General features: G+C 43.1%; 1 protein-coding gene across 1 annotated transcript; it reads left to right on the plus strand.

Moving 5' to 3' along the window:
- Window positions 1-4,518: 4,518 nt before the first annotated feature.
- Window positions 4,519-12,471, plus strand: SIK1 (Protein kinase superfamily protein). The gene is made up of 18 exons (XM_087521767.1): window positions 4,519-5,346; window positions 5,455-5,543; window positions 7,104-7,211; window positions 7,328-7,435; window positions 7,652-7,742; window positions 7,856-7,908; window positions 8,401-8,463; window positions 8,955-8,999; window positions 9,111-9,146; window positions 9,539-9,594; window positions 10,216-10,297; window positions 10,403-10,516; window positions 10,594-10,690; window positions 10,820-10,970; window positions 11,091-11,319; window positions 11,442-11,642; window positions 11,734-11,819; window positions 11,929-12,471. The coding sequence occupies exons 1-18, from the start codon at window positions 4,578-4,580 to the stop codon at window positions 12,026-12,028; spliced, it is 2,478 nt and encodes an 825-aa protein (XP_087377893.1). The 5' UTR covers window positions 4,519-4,577; the 3' UTR covers window positions 12,029-12,471.
- Window positions 12,472-13,289: the final 818 nt, after the last annotated feature.

Consider the following 13,289-nt stretch of genomic DNA (forward strand, 5'->3'; position numbering starts at 1 on the left):
CATGTGTTTGCCTAAATGATGTAAGATGTGATAACTTAAGCTCATTATCGCTGCTATATAAGTGATCATGAAATTTTTGCTCTAGCTGCGACCATAAGAGAATAGAGCCATGTGGTAAAGCAACAAACCATGAAAATGCGGTGCCAGTTAAATATAGGGAAAATAAACGCATTTTCAATTATTTTATGGAACCTGCTTCACCCAACTGTGCTAGATATTGACTAATATGCTCCCAAGTTGTTTTCGTACCCTCACCAGTAAATTTTGCAAAAACAGTAACTTTATAAGCTTGAGAGTACAACCCTGCATCCAAGTGTTTAGGGTACATCTTTGGTACACATAGCTCCTTACTTTTGGCTCATTTAGTTTCTTGGGACATCTTATGCAAACCCTCCCTTGGTTTGGCTAAAATTGGGTTTGAGGTAGATGAAGATGCTTGTGTTGGTGGCATAGCAGCAACATGAGTACTAGCTAGGGGTGCAACTTGTGACGTGGGCATTGAACCATAATTCGGTAGAAGATGAAACATGCTCGTACTTATGGGTGGCGCTATAAAGTGGTTTGGCCTCAATGCCGAATTGGGCACACTCATAATAGGACTAGGGCATGCAGGTCCAGCCACAAGTTGATTGGTTTACCTAGGATAAAAATTCATCAATGATAACCCACAAGTATATGGGATCAATTGTAGCCTTTCTCGATAAGAGTGTCGAATCAAACGAGATGCTAAAGGTAGAATTTATATCCCCTTCAACTTCTATCGACTACCGATACAACTCTACACACACTTAATGTTCGCTTTACCTAGAACAACTATGAAACCAATTTGCGGGAATAAAACTAGAAGTACTTTGCGAGAACAAAACTAGGAGTAATTTGCAAGATAATAAAAGTTAGTTGTTTAGTAGAAAGGCTTTTGTAACACAAGAGAAGGGTTTGTCCCTAGGCAATTGATAACTAGATTAGTAATCATTATTGCAATTTTATATGAGGGGGAGGCATGAGCTAACATACTTTTCGTACTTGGATCATATGAACTTATGATTGTACCTCTAGCAAGTATCCAAAACTACTAGAAATCATTAAAGTAAACCCAACCATAGCATTAAGTAACAAGTCCTCTTTACTCCCATACAGAACAACCCCCTTACTCGGGTTCAAACTTCTGTCACTCTCGCAACCCACTATAAGTGAATCATGAACGTATTGCAACACCCTACAACGGGAATCCCCCATGTGTTCGAGGCACGGAAGGCACCACAGGACAACACCAAAATAAAACATACAACTCAAACCAATCACGATCATCAATCAACCCATAGGACAAAACGAATCTACTCAAACATCATAGGATGGCCACACATCATTGGGTAATAATATATAGCATAAAACACCATGTTTAAGTAGAGATTACAACAGGAATAGAGAGGTTACAGTGCTGCATAGAGGGGAGAGAGTTGGTGATGATGGCGCCGAATTTGTTGGTGTAGATCGCTGGCACGATGATTGCCCCGGTGGTGTTCCGGTGCCACTGGGAAGGAGGGGAGAGAGCCCCCTCCTTCTTCTTCCTCCTTGGTCTCCCCTTAGATGGGATGAGAGTTTCCCCTCTAGTCCATGGCCGCTATGGCTCCCGAAGGACAGGAGCATCTCCGAGATTGGATCTCTCTCCGTTTCTCTTCTGTTTTGCGTCTGTTTTCGGACCCCTTCACTGTTTTTTATATCCCTGAAGATCCGTGACTCCAATTGGGCTGAAATTTTGAGGGGATTTTTATTCGGAAATTATCTTTCTTGTGGCAAAGGAAGGGCCGCAACCGACTCACGAGGGAGTTACAAGGCAACACGACGAGACCTACCCCCTGGCCGCGCCATGTTGCCTCGTGGCCACCTCGGGTACCGTCTTGCATTGATTCTTCTTCCCTAAAATCACATATATTTCAAAATAAATCTCCGTAAATTTTTATCGCGTTTGGACTTCATTTGATATGGATTTTCTATGAAACAAAAAACATACAAAAAACAGGAACTAACACTAGGCACTGGATTAATATGTTAGTTCCAACAATAATATAAAATGTTGCCAAAAGTATATGAAAGTTGTAGAATATTGGCATGAAACAATGAAAAATTATAGATACGACAAATCATATTACTGTTGCATGGGAGGTGCCGATGAAATATGTAAAGTTGGATTACCACTAGATGCCGAAGGAATATTTTTTCTAGCATTAGTATTTGCTATGGATGAATTATATATCATCTAATTACCCTTACTAACAAGACTTTCAATCGGAATTTTTACTAAGAGTGATTTCATCTAGTTTGTCATCGAGGGGAGGGAACTTGATGTCTCAAATGTGAGTGACGTTGCCTTGCCAATCCTTCTTAAAATTTGCAAGAAAAGACTGCAAATCCTCCTCTCGCTGCTTCTTGAGCACCTGATAACCCTCCTCGCGTTGCTTCTTGTGTGCTTCGTAGGCTTGGCGATGTTCCTCCGATAGTTCATCAAGACCGGGCGATGTCAACTTCTAAGGACTTGGGGAAATATGACATGGTTGATGGTGATTCTTGATCTTCCTCCCCATCAAAGTCGCCAAAAAGTGTGTTTGCACACAAACACGTCACCGTGTACCTCCGTCATCGAGAGCGGTATCCAGGACACATCGCCAAAGGAGCCTCACCGGGAGCGCGCTACGCAAGACACATCGACAAGAAATTTTGCAGACCCAAAACCCCAAACAGCCGGGAGGGACCCCGCCAGGGAGTGCGATGGCTATGGGCTGCCCTAGAGCCTAGAGCCTCGAGGATCGTTGCTCTTCAATACAGAGAATGAACGAAGAACGAGAAAGAAAGAACAATGGATAGATGTAAGGTTAAAAAGTAGTAGATGCGTTGCGATTGTGTGTTGTTATTCTTTTTTACGGGATAAACTTCCGATCTGTTCATCTTCAATCATGGTAGTACAACGAACACTAGAAATAATAAAAATTACATCTAGATCCGTAGACCACCTAGCGACGACTACAAGCACTGAAGCGAGCCGAAGGTGCGCCGCTGTCATCGCCACTCCCTCGCCGAAGCCGGGCAAACCTTGTTGTAGTAGACAGTCGGGAAGTCGTCGTGCTAAGGTCTCATAGAACCAACACACCAGAACAACAACCGCCGCCGATGAAGAGTGTAGATAAGAAGGATCCAACCTAAAGACACATGAACAAAGACGAACGACGAACATATCCGAGCAGATCCACCAAAGACAGATCCAGCGGAGACACACCTCCACACGCCCACCGACGATGCTAGAGGCATCACCGGAACATGGGCTAGACTGGGAGACCTTTATTTCATCTTCAGGGAGCCGCCACCATCTCGCCTTCCTAAGTAGGACACACACCCTAACAAACCTCGAAAAAAGATGTAAAAATGGAGCTCTCCCACCGGCAAGGGTCGGGATCTACTATGTCCCCATGGCCCAAAGGCCACGGGAGACGAGGCGGACCGACACCGGCGCTGGCGGGAGGCAAAGGAACCCTAACTTTTTAGGTAGGCGTCGGCTGGCTAGGTCGTCAGGATCTCTTGTGTCTTTTCGACTGTGTGTTGTTATTCAATCGACCGCCACCATTTATCTATATATGAGGCGATTGGATTTCCAGTACAAGAACAGTACTCAAACCCCATCCAAATCTTCAATTTCTAGCCTAACTCGGATTCGTAGGACCGAAACTTCCAGTTCACCCTGGAATTTCTGAGCTCAACATGTATGAAGTAGCTCTCTTGCATTGGTCTTGCAGGTTGCATATGACCTCAGATGAGATGGTCCCAAAATAAAAAAAATCATCTTGGAAAAATGAATTCTTATGTTAAACAATTTTCCATCAAAGGCCGTCTTGAGGATAAATTTGAACCCGTGAATCTGTAAAAAATATTGGAACTCCAGTTTTCTGCGCATAGATTGTGCAAACTCTCCCGAAACCTAGCCCTTAGTTTTGCCCAAAACTTTCAACCTCAAATATGTATAAAGTAGCTTCCTTAACTGCCCGTACAAGTCACATACGACCTCAGATCGAGATGACCCCAAAAGTAAACTTGTTCAACTCTTCAAGGTGAACAATTCTCTTGTTGTACACTTCTCCATCGGATTTCATCTTGGGGAAGAACCTTGGACCACAAAATCATTAAAAGATATTTCGGGGCAAACTTCGGCAACACTGTTTTGACTCTCGAGATTGTATACAAGCTCGGATGAAGACGACCCAAATATCAAAGTTGTTCAGTTCGATGGAGATTTCTTATATTGAATACTTTTCATTTGAGGCTGTCTAATGTCAACAAACCGGTTCATGTCACGGTAGACATGGGGGCGCCATAAATAGGGATTGTCTTGGGTGTGATGACTCGGGGAAGACAGCCGGGTCACAAAAAAAAAAGAGAGGAGAAGACAGGCCTGTGTACTGGGCCTAATGTGGTGACCCACTCAAGCTCGGCCCATGCTGCCAGATTCGAGTGAACTGGCTCCAACTAAGCTGATTCCCCATTCCCCGACGAGCGAGCACCTTCCCCGTCCTCCGCCCCACCTCCCTCCCATGGCCTTCTCCCCGCGCTCGCCGTGGTCGCGCTCCAAAAAGCCCGACATCTACTCCACCGTTGTGGTCCACGACGACGAGGACGACGCCCGCGGCGGCGGCGCCGCCCGCGCGGAGGATGACGACGACGACGACCCCTCCGCGCTGCCCCCGCTTCTCCAGCGCCTCCCCAAGGACTTCGGCGGCGCGTCCTTCGACGACGACGACGACCCTTACTCCTCGGACCTCGACGACGCCTCGCTCTCCGCCACCGTCGTCATCAAGCGCGGCGCCCCCGCCTCCACATCGTCCTCCTCCCGATCCCCGTTCCTGGATCTGCGCCGCTCCAGCCCCCGCGCCGCCGAGGCCGACCCGTTCTCCACCTTCGTCGTCCACGGCACCGCGCGCTCCGGCGGCGCCTCCAGCCCCCGCGAGTCCGTCTCCGGCACGTTTATACGCCACTCGGGTGGCCCCCCCAGCCCCCGCGAGTCCGTCTCCGGCACATTCATCCGCCACACCCGTGGCTCCTCCAGCCCCCACGAGTCGTTCTCCGGCACGTTCATTCACCACACCAGCAGCGCCTCCAGTCCACGCGACTCCGCCTCCGGTGCCGGTGCTGGGTTTGGGTCCTCATTCATAACTCCTTCGTCCGGGCAGGCGGAGGAGGACCGGCAGCCATCACTTCTGATGCAGCAGCAGCAATCAAGGCGGAAGGCATCAATGAGCTCTCTCCCAGATAGCGTTACTAGGGAGGATCCTTCAACCAAGTATGAGCTGCTCCATGAGCTCGGTGCGCCTCTTGTTCTGAAATTAATATCCCCTTTTCTGTATGCACAATAATGCTTCCACATACTTTTTGATGTATTTGCATAACAAACAATTCAATTGGGCAATGCAGGGAAAGGTTCATATGGTGCAGTGTACAAGGCGAGGGATCTCAGAACCCAGGAGCTTGTAGCTGTCAAGATCATCTCCTTAACAGAAGGGGTTGGTTTCTTTGTCAATACTCCCTCCATCCGAAAATACTTGTCATCAAAATGGATAAAAGTGGATGTATCTAGAACTAAAATACGTCTAGATACATCTCCGTTTATCCATTTTGATGACAAGTATTTCCGGACGGAGGGAGTACTAATCTGTTAAGGTTGCAATGATCATCATTATCAGTTAGCAAGCATGTCCAACTGACATCACCATATGTCCAATTATTACTTATATGAAATGAAAAGCTCAAATCAAACATGCTGTCTAATCCTTTGAAGACGAGTAGACAAAAAAGGCATGCTTATATACACCACATCTCTTCTCAAATGTTATCTGTTGTTAGATTGCAATCCCGGGCCTGAATACTCATCCATGTAACATATATATCTAACCACAAACATCCAGAACTTTCTAGAATGAAATTGTAGAAGATTACATTTGTAATCAATCTGTCCTTGTTACTTTGATGAACGTTGTAGGATGGCACTGGAGTATGACAAGGATGGGAAAACCTAGACCTTTCATCAGCTCTTTGACACACCAAAACATGACAGAACTTCACTCAGCCATCTTGTCAAAGCTTTCAATAAGACACTCATCATAGTTGATAATTTCAAAAGACTTTGGATTTAGTGTTAGGCAATCCCACAATAGGAATGGTAATTGGCATTACCAAAAATGCATGGTACATCTTTAGTGTTGAATCCTTATTAAATCACTGTATTAATTGAAAACAACATTTTTGTATTTGCTTATGCCACATATTATCTTGTTAATCTATGTGTATAAAATAGTATTTTAAGTATTAGCACAGCAACAAACTGCCGAGGATGGGAACACAAACATTTTTAACAGACAAAGTTTTCTAGTATTTGCTTTTACAATGTTTCCACTTTCGCCCAGTCTCTACAAAAATAAACCCCGTCCCACCCCACTTACATATTTGACGTGAACATACAATCGATCATTTAATTCACATGATTGAGATTTCGGAAATGCTAATGAAGTTACCCTGTGAAGCGGTCACACGTCGTTAGCATCCAAATTACGAATCGTTGTCACCATTACATTTATCATCGTGAGTTCTTTAAAACTAGACCCATTTGGATATGTTTGAATGAAAATTTTCCCTATGGCATTTTTCTAGCGGATCTAATTCCTTAAGGTGCCATGATTATGCACAGAAGGAACCATGGGTCAGCACAACATCACTACTTAACCTTGCTCCTCTTTCATTATCAATTATAAAAATAGACGCAGAAGGCGCCATGGCTTGATGCTGCTGGTAGCAGGCGCTACACCGAATGTTCGCTTGAATTAAAAATACAAGGGAAAAGACCAAGAAGCCAGGAAAATGAAAGAACACCAGCAAACCTGAAAAATGGAAGAGAACAACAAACCTGTAAAACCAGAGGCGGGTGTGGGGCTTCCCTCCTTGGGGCACATATAGTGCGGGGAGCGAGCCCACGCAGTCACTCCGCTCCTTAGTCACTTGCTTGAAAGTTTACATTCTCATAAAAATGGAAGGCGTTTATTTTCTGAGCCTTCATTGTTTGTCATCAGGAAGAAGGATATGAAGATATACGGGGAGAAATTGAGATGCTACAGCAGTGCAGCCATCCAAATGTTGTCCGCTACTTTGGGAGTTATCAAGGAGAAGAATACCTTTGGGTATACTCCAATATCCTTTTTTTATTAACGTTGCATAATAAATGTAGTATTCTATTTTGGCAATATGTCTCTAGTCAACTCATTAAACTGTGATTGACGTGAGCTTCTACATGCAGATAGTTATGGAGTATTGTGGTGGTGGAAGTGTTGCTGACTTGATAGGCATTACAGAAGAGCCTCTTGACGAACCGCAAATAGCTTATATATGTCGAGAAACATTAAAGGTTTCTATTTTTCTTCTAACACACATGCACACAGTCTTAAATTGCTACTTATATTGTACTACATGTTTGCGTTGCCAGTTTTTTTTTTATAATACCTAATTAGGCCAGAACTAGGAAGCATGCTACAGTTAGCTTCTAGAGAGATAGAAAACCTCAGCTGCCCTGTGGTGTTTATCTTCAGATGTTTTACTTTTACTTGCATATTTTCTGCTGTAGGGTCTTGCTTACTTGCACACAATTTTCAAAGTTCATAGAGATATTAAGGGTGGCAATATTCTACTGACTGAGCAAGGCGAGGTGAAGTTGGGTAAGTACAGTTGTTACCTGGTATGCTTTAATTTCACTTACTAAAGTAATTATTTGTATATGCTTTTGCTTGTGAATTCGGCATGGCATCTTACTGGATGATGTTTGGAACAGGCGATTTTGGTGTTGCTGCCCAACTAACAAGAACCATGTCAAAGCGCAACACGGTATTATTTCCAAACATGTTTGTTGTTGCTATTTTATACTCCCTCCGTTCACGACGAGTAATTTGGAACGGAGGGAGTATATAATTAAGAGAGATAGAAGTCATTCATCATACTTGACCATAAGAATCCCCATATTTTCATTGTTATTGATTAATATGGTAAATTGATGGGAAGTTTGACCGAAAGTTTCTGTTTGACAAGTATTACGTGTATCTGTTTCTATTTGGTACTGCCTATGTTGGCATATGCCAGCTTGCTTGTCACTGTTGCTAACATAGTAATCTAGTTCGCATAAACAAATATCTGAAAAAGGTGTCCAAGTTGATGGCAAAATAACTCTCTTAGCACAGAGCATCGTTTTACTAACTAAACTTAGCCTGGAATGTCATATCCAGACAAAAACTTTGTTGTGTCATTATCCTTGAAGCACAAGTTTGTATTGGCAATCATGATAACTTTCATAATCTGGTGCATCATGTTTATGTCTTTCAGTTCATCGGTACTCCACACTGGATGGCACCAGAGGTCATTCAAGAAAGTCGTTATGATGGGAAGGTTACATCTCCCTCCCTCCCTCCTTCCTCCCTGTCTCAAAGCAATATTTCTGGTGCGGTAAGCACCAAGCACATCCCTGCGTATAACTAAACTAGCAATGCTAGATTAAAGCAATATCTATGGATTTTGCGCTAAGGCTATTCTGCATAATTATTACTGAATAGGAATTTTTAAAGTTTGATATCATTTTACCCTGCAAAAAATAGAACTTTGACATCATTTTAGTGTAAAAAAATTGTTGAACTAAAGCGCTCTGTTGGCATAGAGGGTACTCAGTATCAAGTATTCTGTATTTGAATAAAAAGCTAAAGAACCCCTATCCAAACATGCAAGTCTTCTCTTTTGTTCATCTCTTGGTAGTTGCTGAAGTAACGATTTTCTGACCTGACAGTGCTACAAAAGACACAAATTTATAGCTTTGAGAAAACATCTGACAGTTGGATTTTCTGTGCAACTTATCTTCCTGATATGTCAGTGTTATCTATTTCCAGGTAGATGTTTGGGCTCTTGGTGTGTCTGCAATAGAGATGGCAGAGGTAGAAAATGTTCTTTGGTTCTTCCTTTTGTAACTGTACAGTTATGTTTTTATTCCCTTTTTTGTGATGCATCTATCAGTTAACATTTTCTTTTGGTGTCTCTGACTGTAGGGCATGCCACCGAGATCCACTGTGCATCCAATGAGAGTAAGTGCATGGCTTCTTGATTCCATTTACTATTTAGTATCTCTAGTTTATGCGCATGTAGCTGAATGAAGCTACTTTACCTTTGATACACTGTACCTTGAATCCCTTTACATTTTCGCCCATCTTGGTTTCTGAACTAGGTTTTCCTGGTAGCAGTTTTTTTCATATATATTTTCTTCAATCACGCTCTGTGCATTGTTTTTCTCCCTTGACCTAGTTTGTAGTAGATCACCAACATGGATATATTTTTGATATTGTTGTTGATTCCTGATGTGTCTGCTTCTGCACTTTATTTAGTTAATATCAGATGTAGCTGCCTTTTATTGGTGTGTATGTGTGCCATCCTCACTTGGCTTGGTCCATTAGCTAATTGTGTCCCTGTCCCCCTTCAGGTGATCTTCATGATATCTAGTGAACCTGCACCGATGCTGGAGGATAAGGAGAAGTGGTGAGTGGCTTCTAATACACCTTGCAATTTTTTGACTTCTCTGAGTAACGGAAAACTAAACTGGATCGCTTGTAAGAAAATCAATTGTTGATTATCTCAGGCATAGGCTTTAGGTCCAGGTTTCCTTTAATCTACCAAGAAATTCCGAGAACGTTATCTGAGATTCATACTACTTTTGTTTGTAAACAAAGTATTCCATGTTTTTGTTGGGAGATGTTGACATGGCTAGTTTTTGGCTAATCCCTAGATGAGGTGTAGCTAGTTCTTGTTCATTTATTCCTCTCAGATTATCACTCTTCGAATGTGGAAAAGGTGGCAATGGCATATTTTAGCCCTGACCTATTAAGATCTCGTGGGTTTTCGAACACGAAGTCTCAAACATATGTCAGATTGTTAACAAGCTTAGAGCATGAAGAAATTATAGATTTATTCTAAAAGAGGGAGTCACAATGCTATTTTCTTTAGTTTAGTTTATTGTTTGCCAATCCACCACTTCCTGCTAATACTGATCTATTAAGTGGTGTCATTTAGTCCAGCCACACCGAAAGTTTGAGTTTAATCCAATGAAGCACTCGAGTTTTAAACACCGGTTGATCTAAGCTCTTGTATCCAACCCTCCAGGTCTCTTCTCTTTCATGATTTTATTGCCAAGTGCCTAACAAAGGATGCAAGACTCCGGCCTCCTGCAATTGAGATGCTGAAGGTACTTCTTTAGTGCTCAGGGATAACTTTGTGAGGCATCTTTATGAACTTTTATTTCTATATTTATTTATTTGTGTTGTTCTCATTTTTTAAAATTGTCCCGCAGCACAAATTTATTGAGAAGTGCAACACTGGAGCTTCAAAAATGTTGGCAAAGATCAAGGAAGCAAAAATCATCAGAGAAACAGCTGTGCAAAACCAGCTGCCTGACTCTGACGATGTAAAACAATCTGTTCTATTGTTATGTGTATGTACGTTGGTTTGGTCATTATGATATTCTGACTTTGGTATCTACAGGCAATGGATGCAACTGTTCGAATTAATGAAGATTATGGAGAAACTGTTCCGACAAACTCTCAGTCAACTCATGAAACAAAAAATGATGGTTCGGGAGGTAATGATAACTGTGCAAGCATAGATCATGTTGTTTCTCAGATGGGATGCTTCAAAATATAGCTTTGTTTAGTATTTTGTTGTCTTGTGGCATGCACCTGAAACCATCATTTATTTTTCCTGCTTATAGGTGATTTTGGCACAATGATAGTCCATCCTGAAGATGGCGATGAAGCGGCCGAATCATCTATTTTCCCAAGAGCAGAGTTCATACCGGGCCTTGGTAGCATCAACTCTTTCACACATGATCCAAAGAGGGCTGAGCTTATTTCAAAATTTTGGTACGAGAAACAGAATTTTGTTTTCTGATGTACATTGGTCATACCTAGAAAGCAAAACAAAACAAAACAAGCAAAATCTATCTCTCGCCTGAAAGAATCTTATGTATGCTATTTTGATAGGGCGGAGAGCACAGCTGAAAGTGATGCCAGTAAAGAGCGGGACTTATATGGACTTCCTGACATCCAAGAACCCAAAACAATGCCACGTTCAACTGGAACAGTTAAGCATCACAAGGGTGTAGAAGGGACTGTGCTGCGCCATGATATCACTGCATCACCGGGTGTTGCTAGCACAATGAACAAATTAAGCAGCAGCCCAAGCCGTAAAGCATTTTCGGTTCAGGATAAGGTATACGCTTTGCGGTCAAATATTTTTCTATATGACTCTTTAGCACGCCAGATAATTGTTGTAATTGCATGCTTCCCCGTTTGACCCCACTCCTAAAAGTGTCAACAAAATTCGTTTTGTAGCTCTGGTCAATCTATGCGGCCGGAAACACAGTGCCTATTCCATTTCTTAAGGCTATTGACATTTCACCACTAGCTCTAGTATCGGATAGCGTAGCAGGCAATGGCCCTGCTGGTTCAAGTACAACTGATGCCTTGGAGGCAGTCAGGGAGCTTTTCAGTGGCGATGGGCAGGCAAAGAAAGGGCGCAAAGGGCAAAATGAGGTATGCTGTAGACTGTTGCGCTCATCAGTTGCAAAGCGACTCTATTTCTTATGCCCAGATGTGTGTCTGATACTGGATTTGATTGCGCTAGGCCCCTCTTCCTCCTGGTGTGCACGACAGATTGACGACAAGCCCTACATTGATGAACCTGGCCCAGGCTCTCGCTTACCATAAGACGTGAGTTGTTCGAACTGCTTTTTCTTTTGTTGGAGCCTTCCTTTATGTGATGACTGAAGGGACGATTCCATCATATGAAAATGCCTCTTTGGTTCTATAAATTCTGTAGGTGCTACGAGGACATGCCTCTGCAAGATTCACAGGCGACAGAGGAGCAGCAGACGATACAGAACCTTTGTGATACGCTTCGGACCATACTGAGGTTGTAGACGGATCCATGAGTGAAGGCTACAAGTACATACATCTTTGGAAGGATTCGGCACGCCATGGGGCTGCACGGAGGCAAGGGCTGGCTGACATTGGCCTTAGTTTTTTCATGGCGGGCATTGCGATTCGGCTCAGCCTGGGGTCATGTGGGATCAAAAGCATGGTGCAGACTGCAGGTGGACGCTGATGGAGCGTATGACCAGTTTTTTGAATTTATAGACGCTGGGTGGGTGGAAGTTGGATGGAATTCTTTGTGTGGCGGAGATGGGAAATTTTGCCTTGTGTTTATAGCCTCTAGGTCTTTTTCAGCCGTCGGTGCATGTACAGATTGTGTAGCTAAGTTTTGGTTAGCAATTTTGTGGCGCAAATGGCGGTTGGAACTTGTATTTTCAGCATATGCAGTTGTTCTCCCCCTCGAAATAAAGAGGACGAGTAATAATTAGTTGATCAGCCGTCCGTTTAGTGGAAGATAAACATTTACCACCTCTGTAAACTTTGATAAGACGTTTTAGTTTAGATCACTAAAACGTTTTATAGAAGTTTACAGAGGGAGTCGAATGAAAGGCACGGTTCGTGCTGTCATGCTGTATGACAGCTCCAGATGAGGGACGGTTCGAACTGTTTTCTCGTCTACTGGATCTTTGGCATGGTCCGTTGGCGCTTCTGACGGACGTGGAACACTTGCTGCCCGTCCTTGTCCTTTGTCCTTTGGTTAAGGTTTGGGTGTGGAGAGTGGACTCGAGAGACCAAGTTGGAGGCCGCGAAAGGCATGGTCCTTGCTGGCACGAGTGTGCCCATTGGTTATTGTGACGGACGACGTGGAAGAGCTGCTGCCCGTCACTGTCCTTTCTCTTCCTTTGATTAAGGGAGAGGGTTCGGAATACTGGGCCGGGGGTGTAGACTAACAGTCCCTTGATGATGAGTTTTTTTTTCGTTCTAGTTTATTGGTCCCTTTTGTATTTTGTGTCAAATTTTGACTAATGATTTAACTTAATACATGTCACAAAAGATTATATCATTTGATTCATATTTGAACATGGTTTTTAATAATTTTATTTTTCTATGACATGCATTAACATTTTATTAGTTAAATCTCTAGTCAAAATTTGACACAGTATAGAATGAGAACCAATAGGTGTAAGGAGGAGGAAGAGAAACTCCGGTTGGCGCACAAGGTCCGCTTTCTTAAATCGAAAACGTAACCAAACCGGGCGAGAAAGTAAGCATGGTTCGATTCGATTCGATTCGATGGCGTCCGGTGCC

Source organism: Triticum urartu, chromosome 5A, assembly GCF_056163025.1.
Source record: "Triticum urartu cultivar PI428250 chromosome 5A, HENAU_Tu73, whole genome shotgun sequence".
Lineage (NCBI taxonomy): Eukaryota > Viridiplantae > Streptophyta > Magnoliopsida > Poales > Poaceae > Triticum > Triticum urartu.

Coding starts and splice junctions, on each gene's coding strand:
- SIK1 (XM_087521767.1), top strand. CDS start 4,578: ATGGCCTTCTCCCCGCGCTCGCCGTGGTCGCGCTCCAAAAAGCCCGAC. Junction 10,971..11,090: donor GAGCTTATTTCAAAATTTTG/GTACGAGAAACA, acceptor CTATTTTGATAG/GGCGGAGAGCACAGCTGAAA. Junction 11,320..11,441: donor CATTTTCGGTTCAGGATAAG/GTATACGCTTTG, acceptor TTCGTTTTGTAG/CTCTGGTCAATCTATGCGGC.